General features: G+C 47.6%; 1 protein-coding gene across 2 annotated transcripts in view; it reads left to right on the forward strand.

The window, feature by feature from the left end:
* Nucleotides 1-13,573, forward strand: part of STRN4 (striatin 4) — a 29,289-nt gene that overhangs the window by 1,676 nt on the left and 14,040 nt on the right. For both annotated transcript variants that reach the window (XM_053604169.1, XM_053604170.1), the window contains exons 2-5: nt 7,416-7,519; nt 8,165-8,238; nt 10,410-10,488; nt 13,070-13,267. In XM_053604169.1, coding sequence (XP_053460144.1) covers nt 7,416-7,519; nt 8,165-8,238; nt 10,410-10,488; nt 13,070-13,267 — 455 coding nt within the window. The remainder of the gene's footprint in view (nt 1-7,415; nt 7,520-8,164; nt 8,239-10,409; nt 10,489-13,069; nt 13,268-13,573) is intronic.

Consider the following 13,573-nt stretch of genomic DNA (forward strand, 5'->3'; position numbering starts at 1 on the left):
ATGTATTGGGAGGGGAGCATTTTGTAGACAGGAAGGCAGAGAGAGGTGGCATCTCAGGGGAACCCTGGGAGGAGATGTGTTTGTGGAAGTTTCTGGGAAAGGAACTCATGGTTCGTGAAGTAGTTTGGGAGCAAGATGTGCCTGGGGATGATGAATGGAAGAGCAGTAGGCTGGACTTTGTGACTTACTGAAGTGTCAGGTCCATTTGTAGTGTCTAGAGAAGCCTGGGAATCAGAGATGGGAGGATTTGAGGGGATATGAGTATGGACCACCAGGAGTCTGAGTGTTCCTGGGCTGGGGTATCATAGCAGAAGTTGTCAGTACTTGCTTCTAGCAGCCCTTCTTTCCCCTTCTGATTTGATGTTTCTTATCGGGTTGAAATAGGTACACAAATAACTGATTAAAATTTTGTCCAGGAGCATCCAGCAATTCTTCCACCCCCACTGGGAATCTTAGCTTTCGGTAGCTAAGGCTTGGTGCTGAGGTGGGAGAGGAGTCTTTATGTAAGCACTGTTCGCTTTTGTGTCCTGATCCTGATCTCTGGAGCTCTTCCCCAGCATACATCTCATTAGATCTTCTAAATGTCCCATTGTGTAGGCAGTGCGAGTGTCTTATCTCACTCAGCAATAACGAGCAGGTGCTATTTATTGAGCACATACTGTGTCTGGGGCACTGTATTATGCACTTTAAAGATGTGCATCATTTAATTCTTGTAACATGTGGGAGGGTAAATGATATCTGCTCCCCCCCTTTTAAAAAACGTTTGGAAGAGGAAATGGAGTCTTTGAGAAGGATTCCAGCAGAGGAGTGACAAGGCTCTATACCTCTCTGCCCATGCAGTATATCTCTCTGCCACCCTGTAAAGATGAAAACACTGGTTCAGGGAAGCTAAATGACCTCACAGTCATCCAGCAGTCATGGTGATACCGGAATTTCATCTTCAGTAGGTTCTTGGTCTTGGTGATTTGAAGAATGAATCCACAGACCACAGATCAGTGGTAAGACAGGATTAATTTTACAGAAAAGAATACAAAAACAACAAAGCTCCTGACAGAAACAACACAAGTCAGGGGGAAAAAGCTCTCTCTTCCTGGACTCTTTGTCCAGGGGTGTGTGTGTGTGTGTGTATCTATCTATCTAGTTGCATGGGTCCACTGTAGTTACATTTGGCAGGACTCAGTAGTTACATTTAGGGGCATGGGTCCTCTGTAGTTACATTTGGCCCTGGACTCCTTAACAAATGAATGGATACAATCCCTTTGATTCCCAGGCCTAGGAAACCTACATGAAGTTGACCAGGCCTGGGAAATGGGGCTTCCCTGTTCAGCTGCAAATGCAAGGGGAGGGAGACACTAAGGTGCTGGTGTCTCCCAGCAGTAATCTGGCCCTTCTGGCCACTGGGACCTCCTGCCCCCATTCCCCCACCCCCACCAGCCCTCTCTGGTTCCTCTGCCAGCTGCCATTGCACCAATACCACCAGGGTGGAGGTGGCAGTCCTCCCCTCAGCTCTTCAGAGCTGGCTGGGGTGCCACCTGTCCTGTATCAATAGCAGAGGTGTGGGTCTTTGGAATTTTACACTGTGAACCCTATAGCACCCCCCCAATACCACCTTTGATCTTTGAGATTCTAGAGGAAAGATGTGTGCTTCTCCACTTACTTAGTTGTGTGCTTCTCCACTTACTTAGTGACCCTTCTTGCAATTTGAGAGGAACTTCTGGGGAACAGAGAGGAACTTAGGCTCTCTCTTATTTAGGCTTTAGCATTATCACTTTTTTTTTTGTTCTTTTAATAATTCGAGCATGTGGTGTATGTATGTATACACATATATATGAGTGAACAGGGAAAGTTCCTCCCTTTTTCCCTTGCCTCCTCCTCTCTCCAGCTTTCCTCCCTAGCTGTTACTGTTATAAAAGTAGTTGTGTGTGTATAATACATGAGATCATCCCACATGTATCATTTTGTGACTTTTTTCACATCATGTGTTTTGGTGTTCCTTTCATATCAGCACAGAGTTCTCTCTCTCTCTCTCTTTTTGGAGACAGAGTCTTCCCTCTGTTGCCTGGGGGGCTATAATGCAATGGTGTCATCACAGCTCACAGCAACCTCAAACTTGGGGCTGAAGTGATCCTCCTGCCTCAGCCTCCCAAGTAGCTGGGACTGCAGGTGTAAGCCACTGTGCCTGGCCTCTTTCTCATTATTTTTGATAACTGCATAGCATTCCATTGGATGTTGGTACCATAGTTTATTTAGTTTAACCCCTCTTGATGGCCTTTCAGACTGTTTCTAGTTTTTCCCCATCAGACATAGCTACAGTGAATGTCCTTTATGCCCATGTGAGGATAAGGCAGAACAGATGGAGGGAATAGCAGAGTGAATGTGTTTATCAAATGGTGATTGGCTCTGCCACATTGCCCCACCAGATTACATCCCCAGCAGCACTTCTTTCTACACACCTTTACTTGAGCACCTCCCTCTTACAGAAGGTGTGACTTCACCTATGAGATTCTTTAAGACCCGGACAGTGGACAGTATCAGCTCGTTTTGACAAACTCTGAATAACTTTTCTTTGAAGAGCTGATAATAGCTGCTCCTGGCAGAAGACACGCTGTTTGTAAGTGCTGAGTACCTGTGTGCTGAATGGCAGCAAAGGCAGCCCCTTGTAATCCTGCCAAGAGGCACCCAGAGTGTGGAGCAAGAAGGTGGCAGAGCTGCAGTTTGATGTAAGCAGGAATTTGCTATGTGAGGTGTTCCCAGAAGTAGGCAATATGGCTTCTGTCCTTTGGAAACTTTCAGGCTAGCCGAGAAAACTAGCTTGCAAAGGAGACTTCAGAGAGCTATTCACGTTCATGCAGAGTTGAGTTCTAGATTGTACGCTTCTGCCCCTGTTCTGTGGTACCTCTGAGAGGGGGAAGCTCTTTGAGGACAGGAGTAACCTTTGGGGAAGGGATCTGAACTTGACATTCGTGTAGGAGCAGTGACAGGGAGTCAGCAATGAGTGCAGTGCCAGCACAGAAAGTGTAGAGTCGTCCCCTGCCCACTTCCAGCATCCCAGGGAGTTCTGAGGGATCCACTGGAGACTCACTCCTCCAGCAGCTGCTGAAGCTTGGGAAGAAGGCTTTTAGGAGATGCAGAGCTGGGTGGCTAGATGGTGCTGAGTGAGGAACCCCTCTTGGGGGTGCTGGAAAATAAAGCTGCCAATTCAGAGGGGCCTCAGCTCCTGGAAATACTAAGATTCAGGGACTCCTTGGGAACCCTTTCAAATGCTCCTTTGCTAGAGAGTGAATAGCCAAAGGGTAGGAGAGGCCAAGGCAGGAGCCAGGTATCAGAATGGTTTGGGGGCACTTGCTCTCCTAGTCTGGCCAGAGGGAGTGACAGAGGGTGCGTGTAGAGGACAGAGCACTTCCAGATGCCAGATCTGGTGCCCACCCACCATGGCCCTTGTAGAGGGTGCTTTGCAGCCAGGGAGAGACTGGCCACTAACACTTGCCTTTTCTGGTGGGATTCCACCAACCTGAGACACTTCACCCACATCTTTCTGGTTCTCTTTCCTCTTCTGCAACAAAGTCTGAGATCCTGGTGTGGTGACTGGGAAAGGGGAGATCAAGGCTAGGGGAGGTGGTGGGAGAGATGTGAGTGGTGGTTGAGTGAGTAGGGAGGTGGGTAGCATAGTGGACTCCACCTTCTTCCCCCACAGACACCATCACTATGTCCTTTGCTCCACTGCCATTTCTTCCTGGATTTTTGTGACTGCCCCCTTCTATGATTTGTGCCTCTGCCTCTAGCTTTGCTGTCCTTCCCCACCCTCCCATCAGTTCTCTAGTTATAGCTGGGGTTACTATGTAACATGCAAATATGGTTACCTCTCTCTCTCCTGCCTACAGCGCTCTTCCATAGCTTTCCTATGTTTTTGGGATAATTTTGCATTTGATAGCATGGCTTCTGTCCTTTGCCAGCCTCTCTACTTCTTTTAACTTTCATCTGAAGCCTTTTACACATTCTCAAGTAGTGGCACTGGACTCTTTAGAGTTCCTTATTAAGCTCACTATGCAACTTTTGTTGCTGCACTTTGACAGCAGGCCAACTTTTAGTCAGCCTTAGGTCTCAGGTGAACTGTCATTTCCTTGTCCCTCCTCCCATAGCACACTTTGGTCACTCACTGTGGACCGAGTCATGCTGTATGTGAGTTGCTGCTCATGCCTGTCTCCAGCGAGAGCCATGTGGAAACAGGATCCATGTGGCTTTTCAGATACTTCCTAGTGCCTTCCACAGTACCTGACATGTGGTGGGCAGTTACCACATGGTGGTGGGTTTGGATGAGTGTAGGCTCTCAGCAGTCTGTGCTGGGTTGGGAGGAGAAGGATCCATAACGGAAGCTCAGAAGGACAGGGAGGACCATAAGGAAGAAACTTGGGGTTTGTGTTTTTTTTTTTGCATCCAAAATCTTTTTTTTTTTTTTTTTTTTGTGGTTTTTGGCCAGGGCTGGGTTTGAACCCGCCACCTCCGGCATATGGGACCGGTGCCCTACTCCTTGAGCCACAGGCGCCGCCCAACATCCAAAATCTTTTTAATAGAACAGTAGGTTTCAGGGTTAGTTTTTATAGGGGGTTTGTGTTTAATGATTGACTTTTTCTTCTCCACTTCTGTCCCCACCTTCTTTTTTTTACTTTTTTTGAGACAGAGTCTCACTTTCTTGCCCCCAGTAGAGTGCTATGGCATCATAGCTCACAGCAACCTCAACCTCTTGGGCTCAAATGATCCTCCTGCCTCAGCCCCCCGAGTAGCTGGACTACGAAGCCTGCTACAATACCCACCTATTTTTTTAAAGATGGGGTCTTGCTCTTGCTTAGGCTAGTCTTGAACTCCTGAGCTCAGGCAATCCACCTGTCTCGGCCTCCCATGTGCTAGGATTACAGGAGTGAACCACTGCACCCAGCCTTATTCCCACCTTCTAAAATGATTTATTGTATAGATTTGGGGGACAGAGAAGATAGACAAAAGAGGCCAGGCACAGAGGCTTGTTCCTGAAATCCTAGCACTCTGGGAGGCCTACGCAGATAGATTGCTTGAGATCAGGAGTTTGAGCCCAGCCTGAGCAAGAGGGAGACTTTGTCTCTACTAAAAATTGAAAAAAATTAGCTGGTCATAGTGGTGTGTACTTGTAGTCGCAGCTACTTAGGAGGCTGAGCAGGAGGATTGCTTGACCCAGGAGTTTGACGTTACAGTGAGCGATGATGATGCAACTGCACTGTAGCCCAGGTGACAGAGTAAGACCTTATTTCAAAAACAAAAAAACAAAAAGCCCCACAAAGGGCAGAAACTTCCACTTTAGCTATATCAATCACCTGTGAGTAGTCTGGCTGTCCTCAGTTACCTGTGAACATATGTGTTGTAAAAATGTTAAAGGTGATAAAGGTTCCGTTCTCTCAATGGAGAGGTGAGATTTCTTTTCCATTACATACATTGATTTGTTGATGTCCTACACCACCCCCACTAGAATATAAACCCCATTCTGTTCAGTGCTGTATCCTCAGGATTAACATGTACAACAGTACCTGATACATAGTCAGGACTTAATAAGTATTTGTGGAGTAAATGAATGAGTGAATGATCTTTTGTCATACATTAATGCAGGGGTCGTCAAACTACGGCCTGCAGGCCACATGCGGCGGTGTGATTGTATTTGTTCCCGTTATGTTTTTTTACTTCAAAATAAGATATGTGCAGTGTGCATAGGAATTTGTTCATTGTTTTGTTTTTAAACTATAGTCCGGCCCTCCAACAGTCTGAGGGACAGTGAACTGGCCCCCTGTTTAAAAAGTTTGAGGACCCCTGCTAATGCATGTATATCCCTTTTTATTTATTCAAAAGGAGGCCTACCATTGCATGTATGCTTGTAGGATAAATCCTTGGAAGTGGAACCAAAAGGAAAATGTGCATTTAACATTTTTATAGATATTGCTGGATTGCCCTACAGGAAGGGTGTGTCAGTTCATGAACCACCAACAATGTATGAATGTGCTTGTTGCCCTGGCCTGAGTGCTCTACTAACCTGAGGGTGACACCTGGTCTCTGGGGCAGGATGGAGGTATTAGCAGGCCTGAGTATACTGTGCATGGGGCAGTGCGCCAGGGTCCAGTGAACTCCATGGCGGGGGAAGCAGTAAGGGGCGGCATCAAGGAGGTTACCCAGAACATATAGCGCTGGTGTGAGGCTTTGAGACTGAGAACAGCCTGGAAGAGGCTGGAGGCTTCTGGTGGAGTCTTAGAAGCTCTTCGGCAGGGACATGGTGTGCAAGGAGCTAGCTGGGACCAAGAAGATGCAGTTGGCCATGATGGCAGGAGTCCTGTAAGCCAGAGACATTCATATCTGATTGGTCTCCAGACTCAGAGGCATCATAGCTCCCCTGAGGAACTGTGAAAGAATGGACAGAGAGAATAAAAATGATAAGAAAAGTAGAAACTGAGACTCATTAGCCTGTATTCTTATGATAGGGGTTGGACTGAGCAGAACGTAACACATGGGGGGAGGCTCTCTTATGAGCCCTATTTCCTAGAGGGGCAAATGGAGGCTCAGAGAAGGTTGGTGACCTGCCTCAGATCTTGCAGCACAAATGTGTCAAAGCTGGGCCTGGAGCTCAGGCTGTCTGGGGCTGGAACAGCAGAGCACTTGGGGAGAAGCCAGGGAAGAGCCCTGGCCTCTAGGCTTTGGCTTCTGGAACATGGTCAGGGACCAGGATCTTGCTTTGAAAGCAGTTGGCCCAGTGTCTCCAAATGACCTGTTGACAGACCAGAACAAATTAGACAGCCCCAGCCAGCAGTTAGTGTGAAGTGCTTGGCAGGAGCCCTGGGTCATGTCTGTGGCACATCTCTCTCACACCCTGGGCAGAATGCAGTGGGACAGTTTGTCCCCACAGTGGGGGTCTAGTTAAAGCTTTTGTATTGGAGCGGGAGCTCAGCCGAGCCACCCACTCTTGTCCCTGAGCTCCAGAAGTAGCTTCCTACGCCTCCCAGAAACAGATGCTCTGGTAAGAATAGTGGGATGCCACCTCCACCAGCATCCTTAGGGCTGGCACCTGCCATGGGGTGTGGGGGAGTCCAGGCTGTTAATGCCTCCTCTCCTCCTTACCTTCATCCTTGATCTGACTTCTTCCCAAAGTGTAGTCACCAAGTTAGACCCAAGCTGCCTCTATTTTAATTTCAGGGGTTAAAGGACTCAAGGTCTTTCATTGTGGGTGACATGGCAGGGTTCCCTGGAAACAGATCCAGCATGTCCTCTTGGTGTTCCATTGAGGAAGTGGCTGCCGCATGTCATTGGGTGGGAAGGGGCTGGAGCCGTACCTGAGTGTGTAAGGGGCCACCCTCGGGGAGTCTGAGCCCTGCTGTCTTCCTTTGCTTTTGTCTCCCTGGTCTCCCCAGGCTCAGGTGGCATTCCTCCAGGGAGAGAGGAAGGGACAAGAAAATCTAAAGACAGACCTGGTGCGGCGGATCAAGATGTTAGAATATGCGCTAAAGCAGGAAAGGTGAGCCCTCCTCCCTTCCCTGACCCTGCCTTCGGAGAGTCAGTCTTAAGCACAGTCTGAAAGCAACTGGCGGGCAGCACCTGTGGCTCAAAGTGGTAGGGCGCCGATCCCATATGCTGGAGGTGGTGGGTTCAAACCCAGCCCTGGCCAAAAACCACACATACACACTAAATAAATAAATAAATAATCAATGAAAGCCACTGGCTGTGCTTCTCCCAGCTAAGGGAGATTTGGGGTCAGACATTCTCTTCTAGTCATCCCAATACCATAGGGTTCTGGAGGAAGGAGGGGTGAAAAAGACATAGCATTCAAGAACCAGCAGCAGTATTCATGATGGTGGCCCACCTTTTTTATCCCTTCCAGTAGCCTAACGGATACTATTTCTGATAAGGAACTGAGGTTCAAGAGGATAAGTCACTAATTCGGGAACTCCTAGGGCAGAGATAGCAAGGTAGTCTGGAATGACTGCTTTACTACCATGCCATCTTTGGCACTGCCTTTACCGGGCCATGGGGTACAAGGGGACATTTCACCTTCAGAGGTAAGAGAGTGGATTAGGGGAAGGCCCTGGGATTTGAGATTCCTGAGGTGACTGCTGACTTTACATTTCTACATCTCTTACTCATTAATCATTTACTCTTTTAGGGCCAAGTATCATAAACTGAAGTTTGGGACAGACCTGAACCAGGGGGAGAAGAAGCCAGATGTGTCAGAACAAGGTACCAACCTCTGATCCTGTTGGAGGCCCCTTCCTTCCAAAGGGGGCAGTGTGGTAGAGAAGTGTGAAGATGGTACTGCTTTCTTGCTTTGCTCCATAGAAAGCAGAACTGGCCCTAGGGGCTGGAGGAGTCTCTCTATTTTTTTTTTTTTTTTTCAGAGACAGAGACTCACTTTATCACCATCGGTTGAGTACTGTGACGTCACAGCTCACAGCAACCTCCAGCTCTTGGGCTTAGGCGATTCTCTTGCCTCAGCCTTCCTAGTAGCTGGGACTACAGGCACCAGCCACAACGCCCAGCTATTTTTTTTTTTTTTTTTTTTGTAGAGACAGAGTCTCACTTTATGGCCCTCGGTTGAGTGCCGTGGCATCACATAGCTCACAGCAACCTCCGTCTCCTGGGCTTAAGCGATTCTCTTGCCTCAGCCTCCCAAGTAGCTGGGACTACAGGCGCCTGCCACAACGCCCAGCTATTTTTTGGTTGCAGTTCAGCCGGGGCCGGGTTTGAACCCACCACCCTCGGTATATGGGGCTGGCGCCTTACCGACTGAGCCACAGGCGCCGCCCCCGCCCAGCTATTTTTTTGTTGCAGTTTGGCTGGGGCCGGGTTTGAACCTGCTACCCTTAGTGTATGGGGCCGGCATCCCACTCACTGAACCACTGATGCTGCCCCTGGAGGAATCTTTCTCAGGGCCCCTCCCTTGCAGGCTATTCTGTGTCAGGTACTATGCTGGGCCTTGGGGGCCAGTCCCACCTGACTCCCTCTGTGAAACAGGGACAGACTCATGACCAGCTCATGGGATCCCTCTGTGGGGGGCAGGTGTTGGGATGGTATCAGAAAGCTGGAGAAGCCCTCAGCACCTGTAGCTCAGCGGCTAGGGCGCCAACCACATATACCGGAGCTGCCAGGTTTGAATCCAGCCTGGGCCTGCAAAACAACAATGATAACTATAACAAAAAATAGCTGGGTGTTGTGGCAGGCGCCTGTAGTCCCAGCTACTTGGGAGGCTGAGGCAAGAGAATCCCTTGACCCCAAGAATTTGAGGTTACTGTGAGCTGTGATGCCATGGCACTCTTCCGAGGGCTACATAGTGAGATTCTGTCTCAAAAATAAATAAATAAATAAATAAATAAATAAATAAATAAATAAATAGAAAGACTTCACCAAAGAGCACTTGAACTGGATTCTCATTCAGTCATTTACCCCCAAAAGAAAAAGAAAAGAAAAAATAAATGAATTAAAAAAAAGAAAAGAAAAGAAAATTTGTTTATTTATGGGGTGTTGGCTTTGTGTCACAAGTCAGGAACATGGCAGAAAGCAAGGTAGACATGGTCCCTGACCTCTGATCCCTTAAAAGTCTAAGCTTCTTAAAAGAAGAATCAGTTCCCCAGCAGGGGAGCAAGAGAAGAGTGTGTACAGATGAACAGAGGTGCATGCTGAGATAGTGTCTTGCTTTAGGGGACCTGAGTTAGTAGTGCAGCTGGGCAAGTAGGAAGGAGGAAGGACATGGTAGGGTGGGCCAGGTAACAGTGGGAGCTTGGCCAAGGTGAACTGTAAAGACCTTAACACTCCAGGCTGACGGTGATTATCAGCCTCTTCTAACTAGAATGTAAGTGCCACAAAAATAGGGGTCTTTGTTTCCTGATATAGCCTAAGCCCCTAGCTAGGCACAACATAGATGCCCAGTGAATGTTTGATGAATAAAATACTAAACAAATTATCTAATGTAATATTCACAAAAATCCCAAGAGGTAGATGCCATTATCAGCCTTGTTTCTTAGTAGAGGAAACTGAGACCTGGGTTACACTGACCTGCTCAAGGTCATATAGTTGGGAAGTGGCAGAGTGGACTTGAACCCAGTCTGCCCATTCTCTTAGAACCAGGCCAGCTTTCTGTGTAGGGAAATAGCAACTTGCTCTGAGTTTTAAGATAAAACCCTGATCTTGTATGGGGACTAGTCTGGGGAACTGTCAGGAGACAGAGCTGAGGGATCTTCAGGGAGGAGGAATCTTGAAGAGCAGAGGGGAAAGGGTGGGTTTCAGATACTCAGGAAGTGACACCATAGGACTTGTGACAGTGACCAATTTGGGTTTGAAGAGTGAGGAAGATGGAGGAGGTGATGGGTAGGAGGCAGTACCCTGACTAAGACAGCCTCCTCCTTTCTCTCCAGTCTCCAATGGCCCTGTGGAGTCTGTCACGCTGGAGAACAGCCCGCTGGTGTGGAAGGAGGGGCGACAGCTTCTCCGACAGTGAGTGTGCATGGGGTGAGGGGCTGGGGATGGAAGGCACATTTAGCTCGAGAGATAAATCCTCCAGGGACTCCACAGTCCTTCCTGTCCCTATTGGAGACACTGAAATATCAGAATGGCCTGTCACCCTGTGGTGGAGACTTGCCTGGGGCCAAGGAAGGAAGACTCACTGCAGGGAGGTATACCTGAGGACCCCCATTCTTGTAATGTGACCCTGAATGCCTCTGTGACCTTTCTTAAAAGGATAATGTTAAATTATTGTTTTTACTACTGAAGAGATGTGTGCATTTTGGAAAACTTGGAAAATACAAGAAAACACAAGGAAAAATAAAAATCACTTGTAATTCCACCACCCGAGAAATTTCATACCCCCATAAACATTTTGGCATATATACTATCAGTCTCTTCTGTGGATATATCTTTGTGTGTGTGTGTATGTGTGTGTGTGTATTTTATAAAAACTGGGATTTTTCATTCCCTATTTGCTTGTTTTATAATGCATTGTTTTTGTTAAGAGCTCTCCCTATAAATTAGTTATGTTGCTTTTTTTTTTTTTTTGAGATAGTGTCTTACTTTGTCACCCAGGCCAGAGTACAATAGCATGATCATAGCTCCCTGTAACCTCTAACTACTGGACTCAAGCAATTTTCCTGCCTCAGCTTCCTGAGTAGCTGGGACTACAGGTGTGCACCATCATGCCCAGCTAATTTTTTATTTTTTGTAGAGACAGGGTTTCACCATGTTGCTGAGGCTGATCTTCAACTCCTTACCTCAAAGTGATCCACCTAGGCCTCCAAAGGTGCTAGAATTACAGAACTGTATAATCATCTGTCATATGGATAACCATAAGTGTCTACCACTGGTTCCTTCTTTTTTTGCAGTATTTTTTTTTGGCTGGGGCTGGGTTTGAACCTGCCACCTCCAGTACATGGGGCCAGCGCCCTACTCCTTTGAGCCACAGGCACCGCCACATTGGTTCCTTCTTATGTGTTTTGTTGAGGGTGTTTTAAACTTTTTAGTATTGTAGACAATGTGGAAAACATCAGGAAGATATTTGTGTATTTCCTTGATCTCCTCAAGTTGAGTATCTGGTGGTGCAATTGCTAGCTTAAAGTGTGCACAACAATAACTCCAAAATGACAATACTAATAATAACAGGCCATACTTACAGTTACCTGTTATGTGCCTAACACTTGGCTAAACAGTTGCCACACATTGATTCCTTACATAAGTCCCCTTATGGTGTGGCTACTAGCGTCCCCCCTTATTTTCAGGGGGAGGCTAGTAGAGAAAACCTAAGTGCAATGGGACGATCTGTTTCTATAAGGTCATGTGGTTGCTGAGGCAGGATCTCAGTGAGCCCCACCCCAGAGCCCAACTTCTAAACCACCATGCTACTCTTCCTGTCTTTTGGGAGGGAGATGGGAGCCTCACACACACATAGGCACTTAAGAGATGAGACATGCATGGGGCGGCGCCTGTGGCTGAAGGAGTAGGGTGCTGGCCCCATATACCAGGGGTGGCGTGTTCAAACCCCACCCTGGCCAAAAATTGCAAAAAAAAAAAAAGGATGAGACATGCAAAGAACATCTGTGCAGCCTGATAGGTGAGGGGCGGGGCAAGGCTCCAAAGGGATAGGGGAACAGAAAAGAAAAGAATTTCCAGCCAAGCAGGCTCTTGAGGACTAGCAAGGAACTTTTGTCTCCTCTCTTTTGAAGCCACAGATACCCATGATTGACTTTTTTTTTTTTTTTTATTAAATCATAGCTGTGCACATTGATATGATCATGGGGCATCGTTCACTAGCTTCACAGACTGTTTACCAAGTTTTTTTTTTTTTTTTGAGGCAACGCCTCACTCTGTTCCCCAGGCCAGAGTGCTGTGTGTGGCATCATAGCCATAGCAACCTCAAACTCCTGGACTCCAGGGACCCTCCTGCCTCAGCCTCCCTAGTAGCTGGGACTATAGGCATTTTTCTTCCTTTTTAGATTCCTTCATTTGTAGGAGTCAGTGGAGTAAGTGTCAAGTGTTCCTCTTAGATTCCTAATCCCATTTTCTAGAGGTCACTGCTATTAAGTTTCATGTATCTTTCTAGGCCTCTTGGTGCACATAATATAAACATGTGCTTCTGTGTGATGTAAACTTATATACCTGTTAATGCTTTTTTTTTTTTAAATAAATACTGGATCCCTGAGGAACATGTAATGTACCTGTTTCATTATGTTCCTTATCATGGCAGCTTTCTTTGACATTCTGCCATGTTTATTTTCTGCCTAGTGTGTCTATCAGTAATTTGCTGATATGTCCCTGTCAGTGGATGTTGAGGTTGGTCCTGCACTTTGAGTCCCCATGGGACCCTGCACGGGACATCCTTGTGGGATAGCATTGTGCATGGATGTGAGGATTTCCACTGGAAGGGGTCTTAAAAGTGAAAGTGCTACATTGTGGGTGTGCTTATGTAAAATTTTGGTATATACTCTTAAGTACACTCGTAAGTTGCCCTGTGCCAGGGTGTTGCAGTTTGTGTTGTACATGAAGAAGCCTAGGGGTTTTGACTCGAATTGGCTCTGTCCCCCTGCAGGTACCTGGAAGAGGTAGGCTACACAGACACCATCCTCGACATGCGGTCCAAGCGAGTCCGTTCTCTGTTGGGCCGCTCGCTAGAGCTCAATGGGGCCGCAGAGCCTAGTGAAGGGGGCCCCAGGGCCACTCCAGGCCCTGGGGGGCTCAGTGGTGGTGAGTCACTCCTGGTGAAACAGATCGAGGAGCAGATAAAGAGGTGAGCCCTTGGGCCTGGCAGGTGCATCATCCCCTCTCCTGATGATGTTCCTGGGTGCTCTGGTGGTGCCTTCTCCTTCTGGAATATAGTGTGGGCTCATTTGTTCCGGAATTCTCTGTCCCTTCATTGCTTGGATCCCATAAATTATGTTCTGGGTGCCCCTCCACACACTCTCCCAGGGCCTCATCTCCAGGCTGCTCCTCTCCTGAGACTCACACCTGTATCTCCTTTGCAACACGGGGCGCCTGCTGAAGGCTGACTTGCCAGTGGGGAGCAAAACACATGTGGTTGCTGCTCTAGGGGGCT

Source organism: Nycticebus coucang, chromosome 10 (assembly GCF_027406575.1).
Source record: "Nycticebus coucang isolate mNycCou1 chromosome 10, mNycCou1.pri, whole genome shotgun sequence".
NCBI lineage: Eukaryota > Metazoa > Chordata > Mammalia > Primates > Lorisidae > Nycticebus > Nycticebus coucang.